Raw genomic sequence first — 20,958 nt, 5'->3', positions numbered from 1 at the left:
TTTTACTTTCTTGTGCAGCATACAGCACGCATTCACAGAGCTCTCTCCGCTGAAGTCTACCTTTCCTCGCTCAACAGCCCTGGAACTGGGGCTGGGAGGCAGCCACACCTCCAAACAATTCACGAGGTCCAGTTCTGTCTCGGGCATGCTCAGTTCACTACCCATCATGAGGATCTCCTACTACAGGGAAAAAGAACCCTTCACGGTAAGACCAGTGTTCCTATTTAAACAAACCCATGAAAGGCCCTTGCGCAGAAGACAGACTATCAAAGGAATCCTTTCCCAAAGAAATAAATCATTGTGGGTTTCTCTGTTAGTTAGCAACTCTCCAATTGTTAACATGGTTGGGGGTGGAGACTTGACCATGGTGTTGGGGTTTCATGTGTACTTTTCAGATTCTGCTCCTTCTTATGATTTCCCCATTGATTCATTAAACAAACGACTGTCTCAGCAGGCAATGCTGAGCTTAAAGTGCCTGTTGTAGCACAAATAGTACAAAAGGAAAGCATTGAGAAACCACGGAAGGTTGTGGGTGGAGGCTGGGTGAAATAACATGATAGAATGAATTGTAGGCACTCACCTGAAAGGTCATTTCCCTCAGAGGTATGGGTTTTATTCTCAAAGGATGCTGGGTTGTCTTGACCTCCTGCTCCTAGACAGGGCCAATCAAGAGCTTTGACTCCCAGCAGGAGAGAGGGGAAATCCCCTTGAACTCCAGTTTGTAGCCAGCTCTAAAATGCTGCAGTACAATCAAGTGAAAATAGAAAACAAGACAAAAACTTAAGAGCGCACAACAACACACAACATTGAACTCAGCATGAGACTCTTTTCCAGTTATGCAGCCGTACTATCTAAAACACCCCACAGGGAGAAAAACACCCCAGAAAGGAAACTGCTCCACAGACATATAGGAGACAGATGGGGTTCAGGAATGCAGCACAGAAGAAGAAAAATAGATTGGACAAACAAGCGGGTGGGGGTGGATACAACCCATACCTCTGAGGAAAATGACCTTTCAGGTAAGTGCCAATGATTCATTTTCCCTCAGAGGAAGGTTGTATCAGCAAAGGATGCTGGGACCTACCATAGCCCCTATGAAACACTGGGTGGGAGCTGTGAGATCCAGTTTCAAGAAGGAACTACTTGCTGCAGCACCCGTCTACCAAAGGCTGTGTCCACAGAAGTCCAATTGTGGATTTTAGAAGTGTCCACAGAAGTCCAATTGTGGATTGCAGCACAAAGGTGGAAAGGAGGCCCACATGGCGGCTCGACAGATATCGACCATAGGAGCCAAGGTGGAAAGTGCAGCCGAGGAAGCCGCACTCCTAGTAGAGTGGGCTGTAATCCCCTTTGGGGCTGGAATGGCAGAGGCAGAGTAGGCCAACTTGATGCATTGGCAGATCCAATGAGGTAAGGTGGATGTCGAACCCTTCTTCCCCAAAGAACAGCCTGAAAGAGACAAAAAAGGTTTCAGAAACTCGAAAAACCTTAGTACTCCTTAGGTAAATTTGCACTGCCCTACGAACGTCTAGAGCAGGCATCCCCAAACTGCGGCCCTCCAGATGTTGCTGAACTACAACTCCCAGCAACCCTAGACACAATTTTTTGTGGTTGGGTATGCTGGAAGTTGTAGTTCAGCAACATCTGGAGGACCGCAGTTTGGGGATGCCTGGTCTAGAGTGTGCCATGCCCATTCCTTGGGACAGGAGGGATTAGGAAAGAAGGAGGGCAGCATCAGTTCCTGGGCCCTATGAAACAAAGAATTCACTTTGGGAAGGTAAGTTTGTCGGTGCGAAGCAGGACATAGTCCGGATAGACCAAGCATAGCTCCTTCGGCACAGACAAGGCGCGGAGGTCTGAGACTTGCCTGGCGGAAGTAATGGCAACTAAAAACAAAACTTTGAAAGTAAGCATAAGGGAACTGACCGCAGAGGCTCGAACGGGGTTTTCGTAAGGGCCTGAAGAACCAAATTCAAGTCCCAATAAGTGGCTTGAGGATAGCAGCTCCCTTGAGGAACCGCTGAACATGGGGGTGCTGAGACAAAGAAGAGGACCCTTGTAAGTGCAAGACTGATGAGATTGCAAAGACTTGGCGGCGCAACGCATTGGGACGAAGTCCCTGGTTCAGACCTTTTTGTAGAAAACCCAGAACATGGACAAGCGGACAGCGGGTCAACCTCTTCAGAAGAGCACCAGTGCATGAAAGCCTTCCAGGTGGATTGATAGACCTTATCCATGGAAGGTCTCCGGGAAGCCAGGATTGTGACCTGGACCGAACTGAGATAACCGCACGCAGCTAAAGATCCCTGCTCAATCTCTAGGCGGAGAGGTTGAGCCGTTCCGGATGGAATACTGGACCCTGGTTGAGAAGGTGACTGTCGTACCCGAGTGGAAGAGGAGGTTCGCTGGACAACTCCCCTAGATCCGAAAATGAGGGCCATCGGAGCCAGTGTGGTGCCACCAAAACGACCTTCGCCCTCAATAGGCGGACTCGCTGGATTGTCTGCGGAATGATGGCAAATGGTGGAAAGGCGTAGTTCAAGCCGGGTAGCCTCAGAAAAGGTCAGCGCATCCACTCCCTCTGCCCCGGGAGAGCGGTGCCTGGAGAGGAAGTGCCCAGCTTCGTGTTCCCTGGAGCGGCAAATAAGTCTATGACTGGCCAACCGAATCTTTGAACTACCCGCTGGAAGGCTCGAGGATCCAGAGACCACTCTGCTGGGTCTATCTGTGACCAACTCAGCCAGTCCACGGCTGTGTTTAATGCCCCGCTGACGTGATTGGCTTCTAGGGACCGAAGGTGTTGCTCTGCCCACGCCAGCAGAAGCGAGGCCTCTCGCATCAGAATCCTGGACTTTGAGCTTCCCTGCCGGTTGATGTGGGCCTTGGCAGTAGCATTGTCCGTGCGGACCAACACATGATGACTCTGGACCACCGGAAAAAATTCCATGAGAGAAAACCTGATCGCCCGTGGTTCCAACCAATTGATGGAATTGGGGCGCTCGGCCTCGGACCACCAACCCTGCGCCACAAGGCGCTGACAGTGACCACCCCAGCCCAGGAGGCTGGTGTCCATCGTGACTTGAACATGGTCCACAAGAATAAACCTGACCCCCTTTTCTGTGGCTGGGGACGCCCACCAGTGCAAGGACTGTACCACCCAGGGCGGTAGACTGAGGCGCATCCTGGAACTGCACATCACCTGGTCCTGATACCTTAGGAGAAGCCATTGGAGCGGGCGAGAGTGGAAGCAACTCCAGGGCACTATGCCCATGGTGGACACCATCATCCCTTGAAGCTGGGCCAATGATAAGACATTGGACCTGGGGTGTGAAATCAGAGCCTGGCAATGAGATGGGAGTTTGTTCATGCACTCTGGGAGCAAGCAGACCAATCCCTGAACTGTGTTGATCATGGTTCCGAGGTGAAGGACCTCTGTTTGAGGCACAAGTGAACTCTTGGGATAGTTCATGATGAACGCATGCCCCTCGAGGGTCGAAAGTGTCAACTGGACGTCCTGCTGGGCTCTGGGAAAGGAAGGTGACCTGACCAACAGATTGTCCGGAAAAGGGTAAAGATGGATGCCCTTGGTCCTTAAGTGTGCCACGAGTGCCACCATGGTTTTGGTAAACACTCGAGGCGCAGTCAAGAGACCGAAGGGAAGCGCCTGGTATTGAAAGTGCTGCGCCTGGTAGGAGAACTTCAAGAAATACCTGTCCTGTTCGTGGATGGGCACATGTAGATATGCCTCTTTGAGATCCACTGATGCAAGAAAGTCCCCTTCCCCAGAGTCAATAGGATCGTGCGAAGGGTCTCCATATGAAAAACCCTTCTCCAAAGAAACTTGTTGACAAACTTGAGGTCTAGTATGGCTCTCCATTCTCCATTCTTCTTGGGGCCCAAGAACAGAATGGAGTAGACCCCCTTCTTTTGCTACTGCGGAGGAACAGGGTTGATCGCCTGTATAGCAATCAGATGGCAGATGGCTTCCAGCATCAGGAGGTGTTTGGACTTCTTGCGGGACCGAGGAGAGGGAAGGAAACAGTCCGGGGGCTGGGCAGTGAATTCTAGGGAGTACCCCTGGGAGACCGTCTAGAGAATCCAGGCGTCCGTGCAGGTCTGAAACCAGACTTGCTCAAACTCCTGCAACCTGCCCCCCACCTGAAGAAGAGACGAAGTCTGGGAGTAGTCATTGAGTCTGGTTTCACTTGAAACCTGGCCCGGGAGGCTGACCCGGATGCTGGGGCTTGAGGAATGAGTTCTCCCAAAAGGAAGACTGGCCCTTAGACCAAAACGGCCTATCCTGCCTGTTTTGGCGGGGGCGAAAGGAAAGTCTATAACTTTTGAAACCAGACACAGAAGGAGATGGGTACCGGTGATCCTGACGCTGGGATGTGGAGGAAGAAGGCATCACCTTCTTCTTGTCCTTTGTATCAATCAAAATAGGATCTAACACCTCACAGAAAAGCTTTCCGCCTTTTGAAAGGAGAATTGGCGAGATTAGAGCGAGACTTTTGGTCAACTCTCCAATTCTTAAGCCACAAATGGCGTCTCACAGTAACATCTGAGGCCATAGCCCGAATGGATAACTGAGCTGCGTCTAAGGAAGAATCTGCCATGAAGGCAACTGTCTTTCCCAGCTTGTTAAGACCCTGCCTAAGGCTGGTCAGCTCAGGTGGCACCAAGGCGTGAGCTCTTTGATCCACAGGATGGCTGCCCTTGCAAAGATGGACGTAGCAGAAGAGGCCCTGAGGGAAAGAGCAGTTGCCTCATGGGACCTGCGAAGGGCAGCATTGCATTTCTTATTCTCCACATTCTTTAAAACATCCTCCCTTTCCTTTGGAAGCACAGCCCCTGTCACCAGGGCAGTCACTTCTGCATCCACAGGGGGAACCTTGAGCTTTCCCATTAAGGTACTGCTGGAATTGTACATGCGCCTCTCTGCAGGTGGGGGGCCTTTGCCCTGAGTGGGCTTGTCCCACTCAGATTGGAAAATGTCTAAAAACAACTGGGGACATGGCATAGTCACTTCAGGAGAGCACAAGGAGGGGAGCACGGCTGGATCTCCTTCTGAATCCTCAGAGGCAGGCTGAACCACCACCACCACCCAACCTCAGGATTTTCCTCACTTTGTGCAGCAGGACAGGGTAGTCTGCCTGTGAAAAAAGCCAGTAGGGGGCTTGCTGGGCAGCAGCAGGCTCATCCTCGTCCCCAGAGAGCTCTTCCTCCTCCTTTGGCAAGTCCAAAGACTCAGAGGGCTCAGCAGGCTCCCAAGGAGGAGGGAGCAGAGACGCCACGGGTCCAGGGAAGGTGGGCGGGCGGCAAGGAGAAAGAGCGGGTGGCTCTCTATCCCAGTTGGGAGCAGCAGGATCGGCTAGGCAGTGCTGAGGGGAGGCCGAAGCAGCACCCAAAATGGCGCTGGCTGGGTTCTGGTTGGGAAACTGCTGAGCGGGAATTGGGAGTGGCGCAGCAACAGGGACGGGCGGCCAGGGGAGCTTCTGAAACGCCTCAGCCACCACTCGGTGCAGCAATGCTGTAAACGCCGGGTGCACATCGTCTTCGCCAGAATCAGGCTGCGGGGATGGGATGGGAGAAGCTGCAGCAGCACACACACCTTTGGGGGCAGTTGTAGAACAGGAGCCCTCACCAGATGACTCCAAAACGTTGATCTGCTCACCAGCCTGAAGCTCCATTGTCTCAGCACTGGAGCGGTGATGTCTGACTCAGCGATCCCCCCCACCTTCCACTTCCATACCTCCTCTGAGGGAGGGCCAGGGCCTGTGCACCCCGAGAGCTAGCCTCCATAGAAGCCTTCTGCCGCTTCTTTGCCTTGGAGGCTTTGGAAGACTTGTAAGCCTTGTGGGACCGAGAGCTGGGTGCAGGATTGGACGCCGCAACCCCCTCAGCCTGGCACGTTGAATGTGCCACAGAGTCCTCAGAGAGAGAGAGGGAGAGATCTCTCTCTCACCGTGCTGGGGCTCCAGTGCCATGAAAAAGGCAGAAGGACGTGCGGTAGAGGATGAAGATGCAGCTGTCTCCCTGCTACCCTACAAACTAGTGCCAAGGAATGGAAGTCAGGCAAGGGTAGAAGGGACAGTCCAGGAAAGGTTGGAAGCAGTCATATCAGTAAAAAGTATACGGAGCAAGACGAAATAGTATCTGCTGGAGCGAGACAGAGCGAAGAACTGGAGTTCGGGGGGATAGCCCCTCCCTCCTGCTGGGAGTCAAAGCTCTTGATTGGCCCTGTCTAGGAGCAGGAGGTCGAGACAACCCAGCATCTTTTGCAGATACAACCCTCCTCTAAGGGAAAATACTGTTTTACATCTCTATCCATAATACACAGGCACTCTTATGCCAGTGTAATTCAAGTTACTGGACCCAATATTGGTACAATGGAGAACACAAAACATTGAGAAGAAACTTGTTAAAAATAAACCACCAACGTGTTAAAGTAGAATTTGTGAGAGTCAAATGCTGGTGTTTCTATAACTGTGAAAATCAGCACGTTTTGCACAGGGTGTGAAATTTTTTAGAAGGGATTCTTGTTCTTGGGTTCTTCATGTGCAACCAAAGTTTTTGTTAATTCATTTCACTGCAGAATTTGGTACTTGGTTGTGAGACAAACCCAGGTTAGGTAATCCAGTAGTAAATTTTGTGACTCTTTGGCAGCCCTTTGAAACCTCGAGGAGGCATGTTGTGAGGAAACATATTTGTAGCTTGCTTTAAACAGGAAATACTTTGGAAGCCTGTTTGATGTTTTGTGATGAATCTAGATCAGGGTTGATCAAACACGATTAAAATGAGTCCTTCTGTGAAGCAATTTAAGTCCTTTCAGGATTATTCTATTTTATCATTTTCTATAAAAGTACTTTTTTGTCTAATATAACCTTAATACATATATAGAGATAGATGTAGGTGTCATTTTAGAAGGTATGTACACACTACAATAGGTACACACTTCTTATAATGCTGTTTCATTCAGGCAACCAGGCCTTCCATTACATTGTTGCACTGTTTGCCTTTCACACGCATTCCTTTCTTACCCAAAGGTACAGGAACTTGATTAAAATATTTCCAAATGGGGTCTCTTTTACATCCTGCTGTCATGATAGGTGTTCCCATTGGAGGATACACTTGGGAAAAGATTGCATGAATATGTTCTGTTCACTCTTGGTTTCACTTTCTGTTCCCCTCTCCTCCACATCCTGTGCATTTATATCCACACTCCTCCTCCTTCCTCAGATCTACTCCAGCCCCCATATCCTGTATTCATCCATTGGCTTTCTTTGTCTTTGCACTTTTGAAGGAGGAAAAGCAAAGCAAAAGGTTTTCCGACCAGTCCTTCCCTAATGTGACATATTTTCATGCTTCTTTGAAAGATCAGTGATGGGAAGCACTTAGGGAAGATATTTCCAGCTCTCGCTAATCACTGATATCACTTGCTGAACTGTGGAAGCCAATAATTGTATGACTTTAATATATGATAACATAGTAGACTAATGACATTTTTTTAAAAAAAAGGTCCTGTGGTCAAGTTTACAACACTGGATTGTTTCCTTTATTATTTAACTGGCTCTGATTTTTACTTTTTTACTGTGTCATCAGATTCACAGCATGTACTATCATATTTTTCACAGATTTTACTTGACAGAATAATGTAGAATATATGTAACAGAAATAATGCTTAGTAGGCTTTTCAGTAGCATACTGTGCGGGTGGGGTGAGGAAAGTTAAATTTAGCAATTCCATGCACACAACTTTAAAAAGATGCATCTGGGGAAATCACTGTTCCTTATTTATTTGATCATCAACTTGATCATCAAGCTATTTTATTTTGGATTTATTTATTATTTAGTGCATATACCTCCAAAAACAAATGTCTCCTGCTGGTTCACAATTGATTAGACCAACTATGAACAATAAAAACAATTAAAGACAGATGGTTAAAATTACAATCAAATTCAAAATTCAACTAAAAGCCTGACTGAACAAGTGGATCTTCAAGTGCTCTTCTAAAGACCATCATATATGGTGCAGCTCTAACTTAGGGAGTGTGTTCCACAGCCCTGGAGTACCTATAGAAAAGGCTCGCCACAGAGTTAGCATCAGACAAGCCAGTGGTAACTGCGAATGAACCTCCTCCTTTGTTCTTAATTGGGGGCAGGGTTCATGACAAAGAAGCCATTTGTTTAGGTAACCTGGGCCCAAGCCATTAAGGGCTTTATAGTAATAACCAGCTATTTGTATTTTCCCAGAAACCTATCAGCAGCCAGTGTAGTGGTTTTAAAATAGGAGTAATGTAGTCCCTTTGCAACAATTGTAGTTTCTGGACTATGTGCCAAGGCAGCCCTATATATTGTATTGCATACAGAACATTGCAATAGTCAAGCCTGGAGGTTACCAGCATTACCACACTTGAATATCTATGATTTGGCAATGTGTGCAGCAAAAAAGCAGTTCTTTTCTACCCACATTGCATTCTCAAGCTCATGTAGTCTAAGGTTTTAAGAACGCTAAATCAGCTCCCTACTTCCTGAATGGAATTTGATTTGGTGCAGGGTGCTATCAGAACACCGATTACATCCGAATCTACTCCATGTCATGAAATGACATAATTTCCCTAAATGCCTGTTTGCAAGATGTAATGGGCTGAATGAAGGATAACAAACTGAAGCTAATTCCAAATAAGCTAACATTGCATCACTGTTTTAAGGTCACTTTTCTTCCAGAAAAGGACATAACTGATATATTAGCCGAAGCTGATAAAAGGCATTCCTGGGCACCTCCTCAACCGAAGGTATCAGAGGGAGGTTTGGATCCAGGAGAACTCCCAAACTGTGCACTTGGTCTTTCCAGGGGAGTGTAACAGACAGATCTATTCCAGCTTCTGGATTACAGCTTCCTACAACAAGCACCTTTAGTTTATTTGGAATTCGCTCAAATGATGAATTTGAGTGAATTACACTCAAATGACCTGGTGGGCAGAAACTGACTGTGACATGGCTCATGGGGGCCAAGGTCAATTTTTAGGGTGCTGATTATTAAAGTAACACTTAATATCAATCAATTAATCAAATCAAATTAAAGTGAAATTAATTAAAATGAATTTTATCAAATTTAACTTTTGAAGTTCTGGCAGGCCAAGATTAATTTAAATTCAAATTAAATAAATAAATGCAATCTGTACAAAATACATAACAATAAAATGCATTCTTGTTCCTTTCCACCTCTGCCAAAATGGGGCAGTCTTGGCGTGAGTGAGAGAGAGAGAGAGAGAATGAATGGAGCAGTCTTGGTGAGAGAGGGAGAGAGAGAGAGAATGAATGGAGCAGTCTTGGCGAGAGAGAATGAATGGAGGAGTCTTGGTGAGAGAAAGAGAATGAATGGAGCAGTCTTGGAGAGCGAGAGCGAGAAAGAGAGACAGAGAGTGAGAGTGTGAGTGAGTCGGTTCCCCATTGTTCTGGAGGTCCCCGTCCTTCTCCCGCCACTGACAGCTTTCCTTCCCCGTCCCTCGGCAACACTTTCTCTCCCCATTGGGCTTTCTCCATCCTTGCCATTTTTGCCCGCCCCCTCTTCCAGGGCCTGCTGCCGCTGCCGCTCGACTCCCTTATGGGGCCACTGTCCGCCCCCACCTCCTACCTTATCACTGCCGCCATTTGTCTTGCCGCTGCTTCCTGCCAATTCAAGCCGCCGCGTGGCTGAGGATATGGGTGCGTGTGTCCTTCCCTACCCTCCCCCCATGGCAGCAGTGGCGCACTCCGGCAGAAATCAAAGCGACGCTCGGGCCTGCTATTTGGCCTGGCGTCGCTTCCCAACTGTGAGGCATGCCAACTCAGTTAAGAGATTTAACTGCTCAGGTGCGCCTCGCATTTGGGAAGCGATGCCAAGCCAAATAGCAGGCCTGAGCATCGCTCTGATTTCTGCCGCCGCGTGCAGCCGCCGCCGTGGGGGAGGGGAGGGGAGGGAAGGACACACGCACCCCCGCAGCCATCTCCTTGGCTGTGCAGTGGCTGGAATTTGGGGCGGGGAGTGTTAAGCAGCAGGGAGAGGAAGGGGAAATAGCCCCGGGGGCCAAGAAAAAAGGTTTCGCGGGTCGTATGTTGTGCAGGCCTGGCGTAGATTGTGACGATGTCATCCAACCCAATTCAAGATGGTGGACATGTAAACCTTTGAGGTGCAAGTGCACTAACTTGTGGACAGTCTAACTGAACCAAATTTGCTACAGCTGTATGGACACATAGGGATGCTGCAATGGCATGATGTTTGATGATGTCATCCACTCCAATTCAAGGTGACAGCCACATGAACATCGGAGCCGCAAGTACACTAACTTGAGTACTGTCTAACCGATTTGAACCAAATTTGGTACAGTTGTAGCGAGTGACATACAGGGAAACCTCAATGGTGTAGTTTGTAATGATGTCATCCACCCCAATCCAAGATGGCGGACACATGAACATTTGAGGTGCAAGAGATCTAACTTGTGGACATCGATTTGAACCAAATTTAGTCCAGTTGTAGGCACAGTGAAAGGAAAGTAGGCTGATTAGTTCTTACTAGAACAACTTTTTCCTTCTTATGGGCATCATACCAAACATTGCTCAAACATTTTTGTTTGAGGATCCTTTCTTAAGTCTAAAATAGGACAAAGAAAAGTGATATAAGTGTTTCAAAGTATTAAGCATTGGAAGGAAACCTTGTATTCTTCTCTAATGTTTCAGTAAGTAAGGGGTGAAGAGTAAATTAGATAGACCTGAGTATTCCAGGATGATGTGTTGATGAGGTTATCCAAGCAAGTCTGAGAAACTGGCATTGGGGGAAAATTCCACATGCACTTACCTTATTGTTGCTGAGTGCAACAATAAGTGAGAACAAGAAGTTACCATTGTTGCTGAGTGTTCATGTTAAAGCTGCTAGAATTAGCAGTACAAGTATTGAATATATCTCCTGCTTAGTGACTATTCTCTCACACTTGAGTGTTAATTATTGTGGTTCACTTTAATGAGCACATTAAACACATTGTTCCTGCTGATAATTTTATTGAGAACATTTTTAAAATATGCAAGCATATTTATATAATCTCAGTAAAGATGGCAAGTGTTTTAGAGCATCAAATTGTTGAAAGTTAACCATTGTAATTAGGAAGGCAGCCATTGATACCCCCTGGAATTAAGCTTTGGCTCTTAGTAGTTATTATTGTCGGCTGAAATTGGTGAGTTTGTGCCAAACTTATTTTAGTGTGTCCTGCAAGTAGACTCCAGAAGTTCCAAATATGACACAAATATGGCAGCAGATTAAGTGCATTTTGGTAATTCCATATTGTTTTTGTTGAATTCTTTATTTATGTCTAAACAATTATCTAAACAGATATTTAAACATAGATTTCTGTACGGTGCTGTGTTAAATAGATCGTTTAATATATAGATATTACACTTCATAGTAATGTATGCAATTTGTGTGAATAGAGCTGATTCCCGATGAGTAGCCTTCTTAGTTACCTGGTGAAGTAGGCTCTTATTAAGCCACCTAATGGTGCAGCGAGGAAATGACTTGACTAGCAAGCCAGAAGTTGCCGGTTGGAATCCCCGCTGGTATGTCTCCCAGACTATGGGGGACACCTACTGTATATCGGGCAGCAGCAATATAGGAAGATGCTGAAAGGCATCATCTCATACTGCATGAAAAATGGCAATGGTAAACCCCTCTTTATTCTGCTAAAGAAAACCACATAGCTCTGTGGTCGCCAGGAGTCAACACCAACTTGACGGCACACTTTACCTTTATGCTCTTATTACTGGGATTTTACTCAGCAATACATATTCTGTGGCTTGGATTCAGAGAAGTATGAGTAGTGTTTTGCAAACGGGTCAGGGTTTTCCTGCTCCTTCCTTCCCATTGTATGCCCCAACATCCCTCCCCCATAAAACTGATCTTAGGAGTTGTGTGGGGGTGGGGGCTGGATTCTCAGAAATAGTGTGAAATATAAATAGATGACTGCAGATGAAGACAAAGCTGTGAAGGCTCCTCATATGAGCAAAAGTGCCTTTATGCTTGTGTGTGCCATCTCAGTATCCAATGTTATGCCTTTAAGGAGCTACATGATTTTTCTTTCTTCAGACAGACCTAGAGAAATGCTAAATTCTGGTGACATAGTAAAGGCTGATGGTGGCCCACCCGTTGATTGTCTTGAGAACTTGTGGTGCTTCTGTCTCGCTCATGGCCAGTATTCACTTGCATGGAGTCACTATATTACTCAGCCTCCATGCAATTGCCATGATGTCCACAAAAGCTACTAGAAGTCCCACTGCCATAACAGAAATTGTAGGTGACATGTTGTGCCACTAACACTACCACCATGTGTGAACTGTCTCCAAGATGAAAGGAAACACTGAAAATCCTTACTGTTTTTCTACTTTATCTTGTAAGAAGGTGGTGTTGGGCTAAATACATTAACGTTTTACATGTAAGTCACTGTGTAAAACTACATGAATTTCCGTGTGTGGATAATAATGTGTGACCATCATACATGTATGTAGTAAGACTATAAGACTAGATACCTATAAGGAGAGCTGAAATCGAAGTAAGTTCAAACCAGATCGCCCATGCTGGTTTATGATATCACTCCCAAATATGGCTGATTCAGAAAACAGTTACATCTAATCTGTCAGTCCTCATAAGAACCTTCAAATGTTTCCATAACAGAGGAATTGAAACTATTTTAATTTGTCAGTATCTCTTTGATCAATTAATAGTGTTAGGAATAAACATGTTGCATTAAACTCCTATTTGCATTGAGATTTTTTCCAGAACACCAGCTGCTGGTTGAACACACTGCAGTAGAATCTTTGCCTTGTTTCACATTCTTTGTTCTCTCGTTGGGGATTCCCACTTGGTGGGGGAAATTGTGCATTTTCAGATTTCATATTTGTCTTTTTTGTTTTTCTTATTGGTAGGTACATTGTGTTGATTTAACTAACTCTCTTGTAAGTTTGGGATTTTTAGTTGGGTACTTTTATAAAAGTTGATTTAAAACAAGAGCTAATTTTCTGGATTAGGTAAATTAGATTTGATTTCCTTCCCTCCTGCTTCACAAAGTAGCTATTTGATTCATGAGCAGTTTCTGTGTCACTAAATCAGCAAGGTTAATGGGCATTGAGTGAACCAGATATGTAGGAAATCTATTAATACATTCCACTACACAATACTGAAGTTTTAAAAGATGAATGATATACAGTGACCAGTGGCTTCTGAAATGCAGAGTGCCTGTATGCTGGTAAAATATTACACTTTAGGGCATACAATAGGAATATATAGGTGGTCAAAGAATTTCCCATGCTTTTAGCCCTAGGCAAGGGTAGAGTGTGTCTAGCTAAGTTTATCCATTCTGTCATAGGATGAGGTCATTCACACAATCAAAAACTGTGTTCTATCCTGTGTGTGCTCCCAGTTTTTGGTTGTATGGAAACAAGGCAAGAGGAAAACCTGGGTAGAAGTGATTGTGTGGAAGCAAGGCAGGAGGAAAACCTGGGTAGAACACAGTCTTTGATTGTGTGCATGACCTCGATATTTAATAATATTGGGGTGGATTTTAAAGGTTCCATAAGCTTTTTTTATTTGCTGAGATTCAGCCCAAAGACAGGGTTTATAAAGTAATTATTCCTTTAAAAAAACCATTACAGCTGAAGTGACAAAATTCTGGCTCACTTGAATATACTGTCTAAGTCAGGGTTCCTTAAACTTGGGCCCCCAGATGTTGTTGGACTACAACTCCCAGAATCCCCAGACATTGCCTTTGTGACTGGGTTAGTCACATCCCTGAATACTGGGCACTGTAGCTGGGGATGATGGGAGTTATAGTTCAACAGCTGGATGGCTGAAGTTGTAGCCTGTGCCTGTCTTTGTAGTTAGCTGTTGGCTATAAGTGAAAATGCAAATAAATAGAGCAGGACAGACATGACCCCAGTTTCAGATCTGTTTGTTCTCTGGCTTCCACCATCTCTATAAAGGCTGTGACTTGCAAGGACTTCTTTTTCATGTATTTCTGTTGGCATCGTTGGGCCCTAGCAAAAGTAGTGAGCCACTCCTTTGCAGAAGTTCTTGTCAAACAGGTTTCCCCCTAACCTGATGTTACTGGCATACCTTGAACCATCTGTGCAGTATCTTTGAGGTCTTTAAAAATATATATTTATAGTACAGGCAATGCAAAAAAATTGTTTTCCTGCTCACTTTTCTTTCAGTTCAAGTCCTCTGATAGTTGGATCATAGTATTGCCCTGCCTATCAATTGATTGCCTAGAGGTTTATTAGCAGGTTAACTTTTGCATATAATTAATTGACAGAACTGAGATTAAAAGCCATACTGATGGGCAGCAGTGTTCTCTCTAATTTTTGCCATCTGTGTGCGGCACACTGTTCTGAGTGGCAGCATCAAGTCAGTATGTGTGCACGTGCATTCAGCATGAGGCCTTCCTGATTCAACCTGAGCAGGATCTAAAATTAACTGTGTATACATACAAAAACTTGTGAGCACGTTCATGTCTTGGAGGGAACACTGATGGGCAGGTTTCACAGATAATACTGGTTGCCTCTATTCTGTGCAAGTTTGTGATGAATTGGAAGCTTTTACATGACACATCCAGTTTATATCCAAAGCAGGAAGAGATTCTGTGCTTTTGGGCAGGCCTTGACAAATTTTATTTGAATCTAGTAACCAGCCCAAACATTTAGAAGCCAGACAACAGACACTTAACAAAATTACTGGTCTTTGTGAGAGGGTGAGGGTGAATTTGCTGCCTGGAACAAATATTTTATTAAACCACTCTGCCTCTGAATATCCTAGTCTAGGCACCATGGTTACACTTAATAGGTGCCATGGTACCTTGAATTTTGATAAGCCTTGCTCTAGGGTTAAATCATTGTGGCTTCCCTTCTAGCCATTACAGCAACAAGCTAATGAAATTGACAGCATTTAGCTGAAATGCATATCAGTATTGACAATTAGATTTCCCACAATATTTATTTGATTTTAGTGTGGTTATCTTGAAGATTTCCTTTTTGACTCTGGTATATTAATGTACTAGGAAATATTCAATCTAGAGTCTTAAATGAAAGTCATGGCAAGTCAAATGGTTAATCAGTCACTCTTCTGGGATTGTATCAGGCTACAGTTTGGAAAGGGGCTAATGTGCTCTCTTCTTGGCTGTTGTTGCAGGGTGCTACTAATTTCAGTACTTAGCTGAAGCCAGGATCCCCCTGATCTTGCAAGATTAAACCCAAGAGAGAAGATAATCCCTTCTTCGGTCATTCACCTCTTTCACAGTGGGAGGAACAAGGAAGAGAGAACATGAGCCCAAAGTCAGATTCAGGGTAGTGGGGGTTTTTTTGGGGGGGGAGGGGTTGGGGGGTTTTGCATATCCAATCTTGACCTAGGAAAACACTTTGAAGTATGCACTGTTTTCATAAATTGATCCTTATTTTACATTTTAATCCTAGAACTATGTTGAGCACTTAGAATCCAATTCAAAAGAACTTGCAGTTGTTAGCAAGTTAATTTTGATAAGGGTCCCAATGCCCAAATGATTTGCTCACTTGAGGCTTCTTGATGGAAACAATTGATACTAGGTGGTTGATCTCTGGTGGTTGCTGAGCATCCATGGCTTTTACTAGAGCCCACTGCTTATCCTTGAGACTACCTCTGTGAGTCATAACTTTCAACCAAACATAGCTTTTGTGTGGTGGCGGCAGAGTAATTCTCACTCTGTTAGGAAGGAGTCTGTGGAAGGCAGTTTACCAAGGGTTCCCTGAAACCAGGAGATTGCCTGGTGACAAATTTGTAAATTATAGTTCTTGGTACTACTGGAATCCCTGCCCTGCTCCATTCTGAAGCTGGTTTTGTATGGGAAACTCTTGCATGCCTGCATTCTTTCATGTGTGTATGTGCTAAAGAGAGTGTGTCTCAGCTTTGACTATAGAAGGGGCTACAGGCTATATCTCTGGGTAGTCTGGCTCACTCACAGTGTTTCCACTAAGTGCCCTATTTATATGGAAGGGATTGTTAGGGCCTGATTCACATGTGTGACTGATGGTAGGGACACAGTTCATTTAGCTGCCTTCTTAAAAATCAGAATGAAGATATCTGGTACAAAGGAGCAGCCGGTGAGGGCGGGCGAGAGGAAACCGTTAAGGAGGTAATAAGAAGGTGCTTACAATCGTGTAAGCAGCACCTGCAAGCTGCAGCGCTCCACCCGCAGTCTAGCAAGGCTGCGACGTAGCATGTGCAGAGAGCAGGGCCCCGCTGCCGCCCTGCTGGATGCCAGGTGGAGCGCCGCCGCCCCACGTGGGATTGCGGGCAGAGCGCCGCAGCTTGCAGGTTCCCCTGGTGCTGCCCTCACTGGCTGCTCCTGCTGGTACGTCAGCTGGTTTGAGCATTGTGTCCTCAGAGTCATAACTTCCAACCAAACTGATCTCTAACCCCCACCTTTTTCTATAGAATATAATGGTATTATAACTTTAATTATATATGGCTGTGTGCCGTTTACAAACTGAATACTATGCTATAAGAAGAATGAACTAATTTGTTCACAAGGCCTTTCCGGAATGTTATTAATTTACTAACTAGCATTGCAAATTTTTGTGGAATAATATTCATACGTTGTTCTCACCCATATGGGGTATACAGAAAAGCACTAAAGGGTAACTTGTAAAATAAGTCATAATTTTAAAAATTAATGATACACAGTAGTGGGTCCAGATCACAAAGATATGAGAGAACATTGTGCAGGGGAGAGTAATAAACACAGAAGAGGAAAGTATGCACCAAAGAGCAAGTATTAAATGGAAAACAGGTAATTTGTCTCTGGTGTCCATGCAGGAACTTCTGAGTTTCTTTTGATTGCCCACGCACTGACTTTTTTCATTGGAAGTAGAAAGCTTTATTAACTTCTGTTTCTAGGTCAGTGTTTTTAGGAACACCTATATGGCACAGATATATTGTTAAAAAATAAATTTGGGTACAATCTAGACAAATAAAACAGTTTCAAGACGTATTAATTTCCATGGGAGAGATTTAAGTGCGTGCTTGAAATCAATGGCCTTGAAAGTGCTTAACTTGGCTCCATTGTGCCTGCTGTGTCTTGTAACTCTAATATACAGTGTACATCCCTGAATTCAAAGTATTAATTCCCTTGACAAACCTTCATAGTTCATCACGAATTAGCTTACATTTTAAAATGAGGTTGCAGTTAAATGGCTCACAGGCTCAAAGCCAATTGTGTGAGGTGAGGTTTCCCAATCTCAATTTCTGTGAGGCCTTCAAAGATATACTAAAGCCCATTTATTTTATTTTGCTTCCTGTCATCTGCCTTTTTCTCCCTTTGCACATTCAGTGAGGTACTATTGTTTCTTCATTCATCAGAATTTTGCTGGTAAAAATAAAGTTTGGTCATGCAGCCTCTTGAGCGTTTATTGTATGTGGTTCTGCCAAGAAACCACTGGAATGTGTAAGCTTTGTCTCTTATTTAGGCATCACTCCTGCAACTGAATACTGTTAACCTTTGCTGAAATGAAAAGAAGGAAAAAAATGAATTGCTTGTCTGGAATCTTTGAGTATTCATCTTGTACAGAGTTAGTATTTGTTTATGAGTTAAACTAATTCTGTCTTGGTCTTCTCTTCTGCCCACTATAAACAAAAAATCTTTAGGAATGACTTGCTCATGGTGTGTCGCCAACTGAACATGGAAGAGTCTGTGGCTGAAATAATGCATCAGCTTGGTGCAGATGAAAATGGGAAGATTTCCTTCCAGGATTTCACACGATGTCGCATGCAACTTGTGCGAGAAATCAGAAAAGAAGAAGTGGAACTTTCTGTGAAATCCGATGACTCGTGCAAAAAGAAAACATTAAGGGATAGAATAGCTTCCTGGCCAACAAGCAGCGAAAACAGTTTGGGTAGGTATGTTTTCATTATGCCTTTGTTGTCCAAAATAAAAAGTTATGCAGATATGGCTACTTGTAAGGCATAGTAGTATCCACAATAGTTTCCTTGAGAGGATGAAGGATAGGATCTGTCAGTGCCCACCTGGCCATTTTGACATCTAATTCAAAAAGGTGGTTGTTAAATTAGGCTTGGCATACCATGCCAGTAGTGCTGCCCCATCCATCAGTTGGACAGCTAATGGCAAATACTAGATTAGAGGCAAGACATAAGGCACAGCAAATTTCATATGAATTTGCATCTTAAAGGTATGTACTTGAGATATCTGATTGCAGCCTGTTCCCAGGGTTATGCAAGCAATCACCATCTGGATGATGCTCCACGTTAAATATAGCTCCACATGATAAACAGTGTGAAGCAGTTCCCTGCATAGTTGTGATGATTTCAGCCACATCACTGCAAATGATGTGAACAGGACCCGAGTTATACTTTGACTCACACCAGCCTTTCTAATCGTGAGTATTAAGAGGTTGATTTTTCATCACTCCTTCAATGATTATATAGCAAATTATAAAACAAATTGTAAAGAAGCAAGGCTCCAAAGCTGCTGCCAGTGGAATCAAATCTATGATGCGGCCACATCTGGAGTATTGTGTACAGCTTTGGTCACTGTATCTTAAGAAGGATATTGTAGAACTGGAAAAGGTGCAGAAGAGGGCAACCAAAATGACCAGGGGCTTGAAGCATCTTCCTTATGAGGCTAGGCTACAGCATCTGGGGCTCTTTTCCTTGGAAAGGAGGCGACTAAGGGGAGACATGATCGAAGTGTAGAAAATTATGCATGGAGTGAAGAGGGTAAATAGAAATTTTTCTCCCTCTCTAGAACCAGGGGTCGCCCCATGACACTGAAGGTTGGGAAATTTAGGACCGACAAGCGGAAGTACTTTTTCACACAGTGCACAATTAATCTATGGAATTCCTTTTCATGGGATATGGTAATAGCCACCAGCTTGGGATGGCTTTAAAAGGGGCTTAAACAGATTCATGGAGGACAGTCTATCAATGGCTACTAGTCTGGTGGCTGTGGGCCATCTCCAGCCTCAGAGGCATGATGCCTCTGAATACCAGTTGCAGGAGAGCAACAGCAGGAGAGAGGGCATGCACATACCTCTTGCCTGTGGGCTCCCCAAAGGCATCTGGTGGGCCACTGTGTGAAACAGGATGCTGGACTAGATGGGCCTTGTGCCTGATCCAGCAGGGCTGTTCTTATGTGTCGGGGGACTGTAATCTGCATTCATGTTTTTTACTATAAAATCATGGGTTTAGTCTCTTTCTCCTGTCACTGTATCCCTATCTGGATTAGCCCCAGAAGGTTCTGTTTGCTGTAGGAGGGAAGCTGCTATTTGAATCAAAGCTATCTCTTGGCGCAAAGCATTACTGGGAGCTTTGCAGAGCTTTGCAGAGCCACAACGGGGAAGGAGCGGCAGGGAGGGATCCTGCCGCCCCAATTACTCTACTACTTACGCCGCCAAGCAGGAAAGCAGCGGGAGGGGTAAGTAAACCCTCCCGCTGCTCTTAAAGCAACCCCCCACCCCAGTGCTGGACCGCAGTGTGGCGGTTCCGTGCACACTGCTAGTTAACACACATTATGTTTAACACAGGTGTATACTACCTTTTCCCTATATGCATGTACAGCAATGTTTCGAAAGCATGTGAAGTGACTCGTAGCACAGTAGCCTTCCACCTGTCAAGTGTCCCTCCTCAGTGACATGTAGTGGGTCTTCCCAAGTGGTAATGGCCTGCTTCTCTATATGGGAATGGAAAAATGAGGAAGGGAGGAATGTTGCATTTGTGTTTGGGTGGCATCCCTGTGCTCCATATAGTGTGTAGTTTAACCCTCAATTGTCTGAATCAATTAACTACTTTAATTCATAACTTTAATTCATTTTAATTCATTATGCTGAAAAAATGCTGCTTATGTCTGTCACTTAGGTTAAACATGACTGTATGCAGAGGCCTGTGAGAAACTTAATCATTTCAAATATTACATAGGTGTTTAATCATTCTCCTATAAATTCCTTCATAGGGCAAAAAAAATGTCTTTTGGAGTTGTGTATACTTCTGCCCTGAGTAATGAGACTGTAGTGTGTTACTGCCTTTTTAGATTTTTAGTCACATGATAAAAACTATAGAGCTACATTTTAAAAATATAGATGTAGATATTTAAATATATATATATATATATACACACACACACACACACACACACACACACACACATATATATATATATATAAAATAAAATAGGAGGAGAAGTTGTTATAAAGGTGGTTTAAATCAACATTGTAGCTTTAAGCATACATACTGTGTGAAATGGTACTCTTTGTGAGTAAAACCTAACCTAGAGATCTGCTGAGGGTTGAGGGACTTCCAGAAATGGCACGGGATGTGGAATGAGGGGCTGCAGGAGGAGCTAGTTCCCCTGAAACCATGAGCAGAGTGGTGCCTCTGCTAGCAGTTCTCCTCCTGGTTTTACGATGATGAATACTTCTCAAAAATAATCAAAATAGTATCCACAAACAAGAAAAGAATTTCTTGGTAATTTTATATCCTTAATAATATTATTAATGTCCTCCTAAAATTAATTAGTGTAGTTGTTTCTTATATAAACAGTCATCTTTCTTTCCATATTTTAATCCAGGAGGACTTCCTGTGTATGAAATGGCTTATCATCACCAAAAGCACTGATAAAAACTACACTATTAGAAAATTAAAAGGTACAAACACTAAATGGAATGGAGTAATACTCCAAATATCCAAGAAATCAGGTTACACATTTCTTGTTCTTTTCTCCCAAAGAATCCTCTTTTCTGAATCCAACTGGGAAGAAGGCAACATTTCTGTTCATTTTACATGCAACAGAGACCTCACAATATTCCCAAGGCAAGAAGCAAGCTTGTGTAACAAGGTGTTGCAGCCCAGTTTTCTCTAAAAGCATCATCTTCACACGTGGGGTTTGAAGGAGATATT

The 20,958-nt window shown here is 44.4% G+C and overlaps 1 protein-coding gene across 1 annotated transcript in view; it reads left to right on the top strand.

Annotated features, from left to right (window-relative positions):
* MCC (MCC regulator of WNT signaling pathway) overlaps window positions 1-20,958 on the top strand; it is a 340,580-nt gene that overhangs the window by 23,732 nt on the left and 295,890 nt on the right. Inside the window, exon 2 of the mRNA XM_053295136.1 lies at window positions 17,695-17,942. Within this exon, the coding sequence (XP_053151111.1) occupies window positions 17,695-17,942 (248 nt within the window). The remainder of the gene's footprint in view (window positions 1-17,694; window positions 17,943-20,958) is intronic.

This window comes from Hemicordylus capensis, chromosome 2, assembly GCF_027244095.1.
Source record: "Hemicordylus capensis ecotype Gifberg chromosome 2, rHemCap1.1.pri, whole genome shotgun sequence".
Lineage (NCBI taxonomy): Eukaryota > Metazoa > Chordata > Lepidosauria > Squamata > Cordylidae > Hemicordylus > Hemicordylus capensis.
Note: the sequence above shows the minus strand (reverse complement) of the source record. Positions and strands in the feature narration are given on the sequence as shown.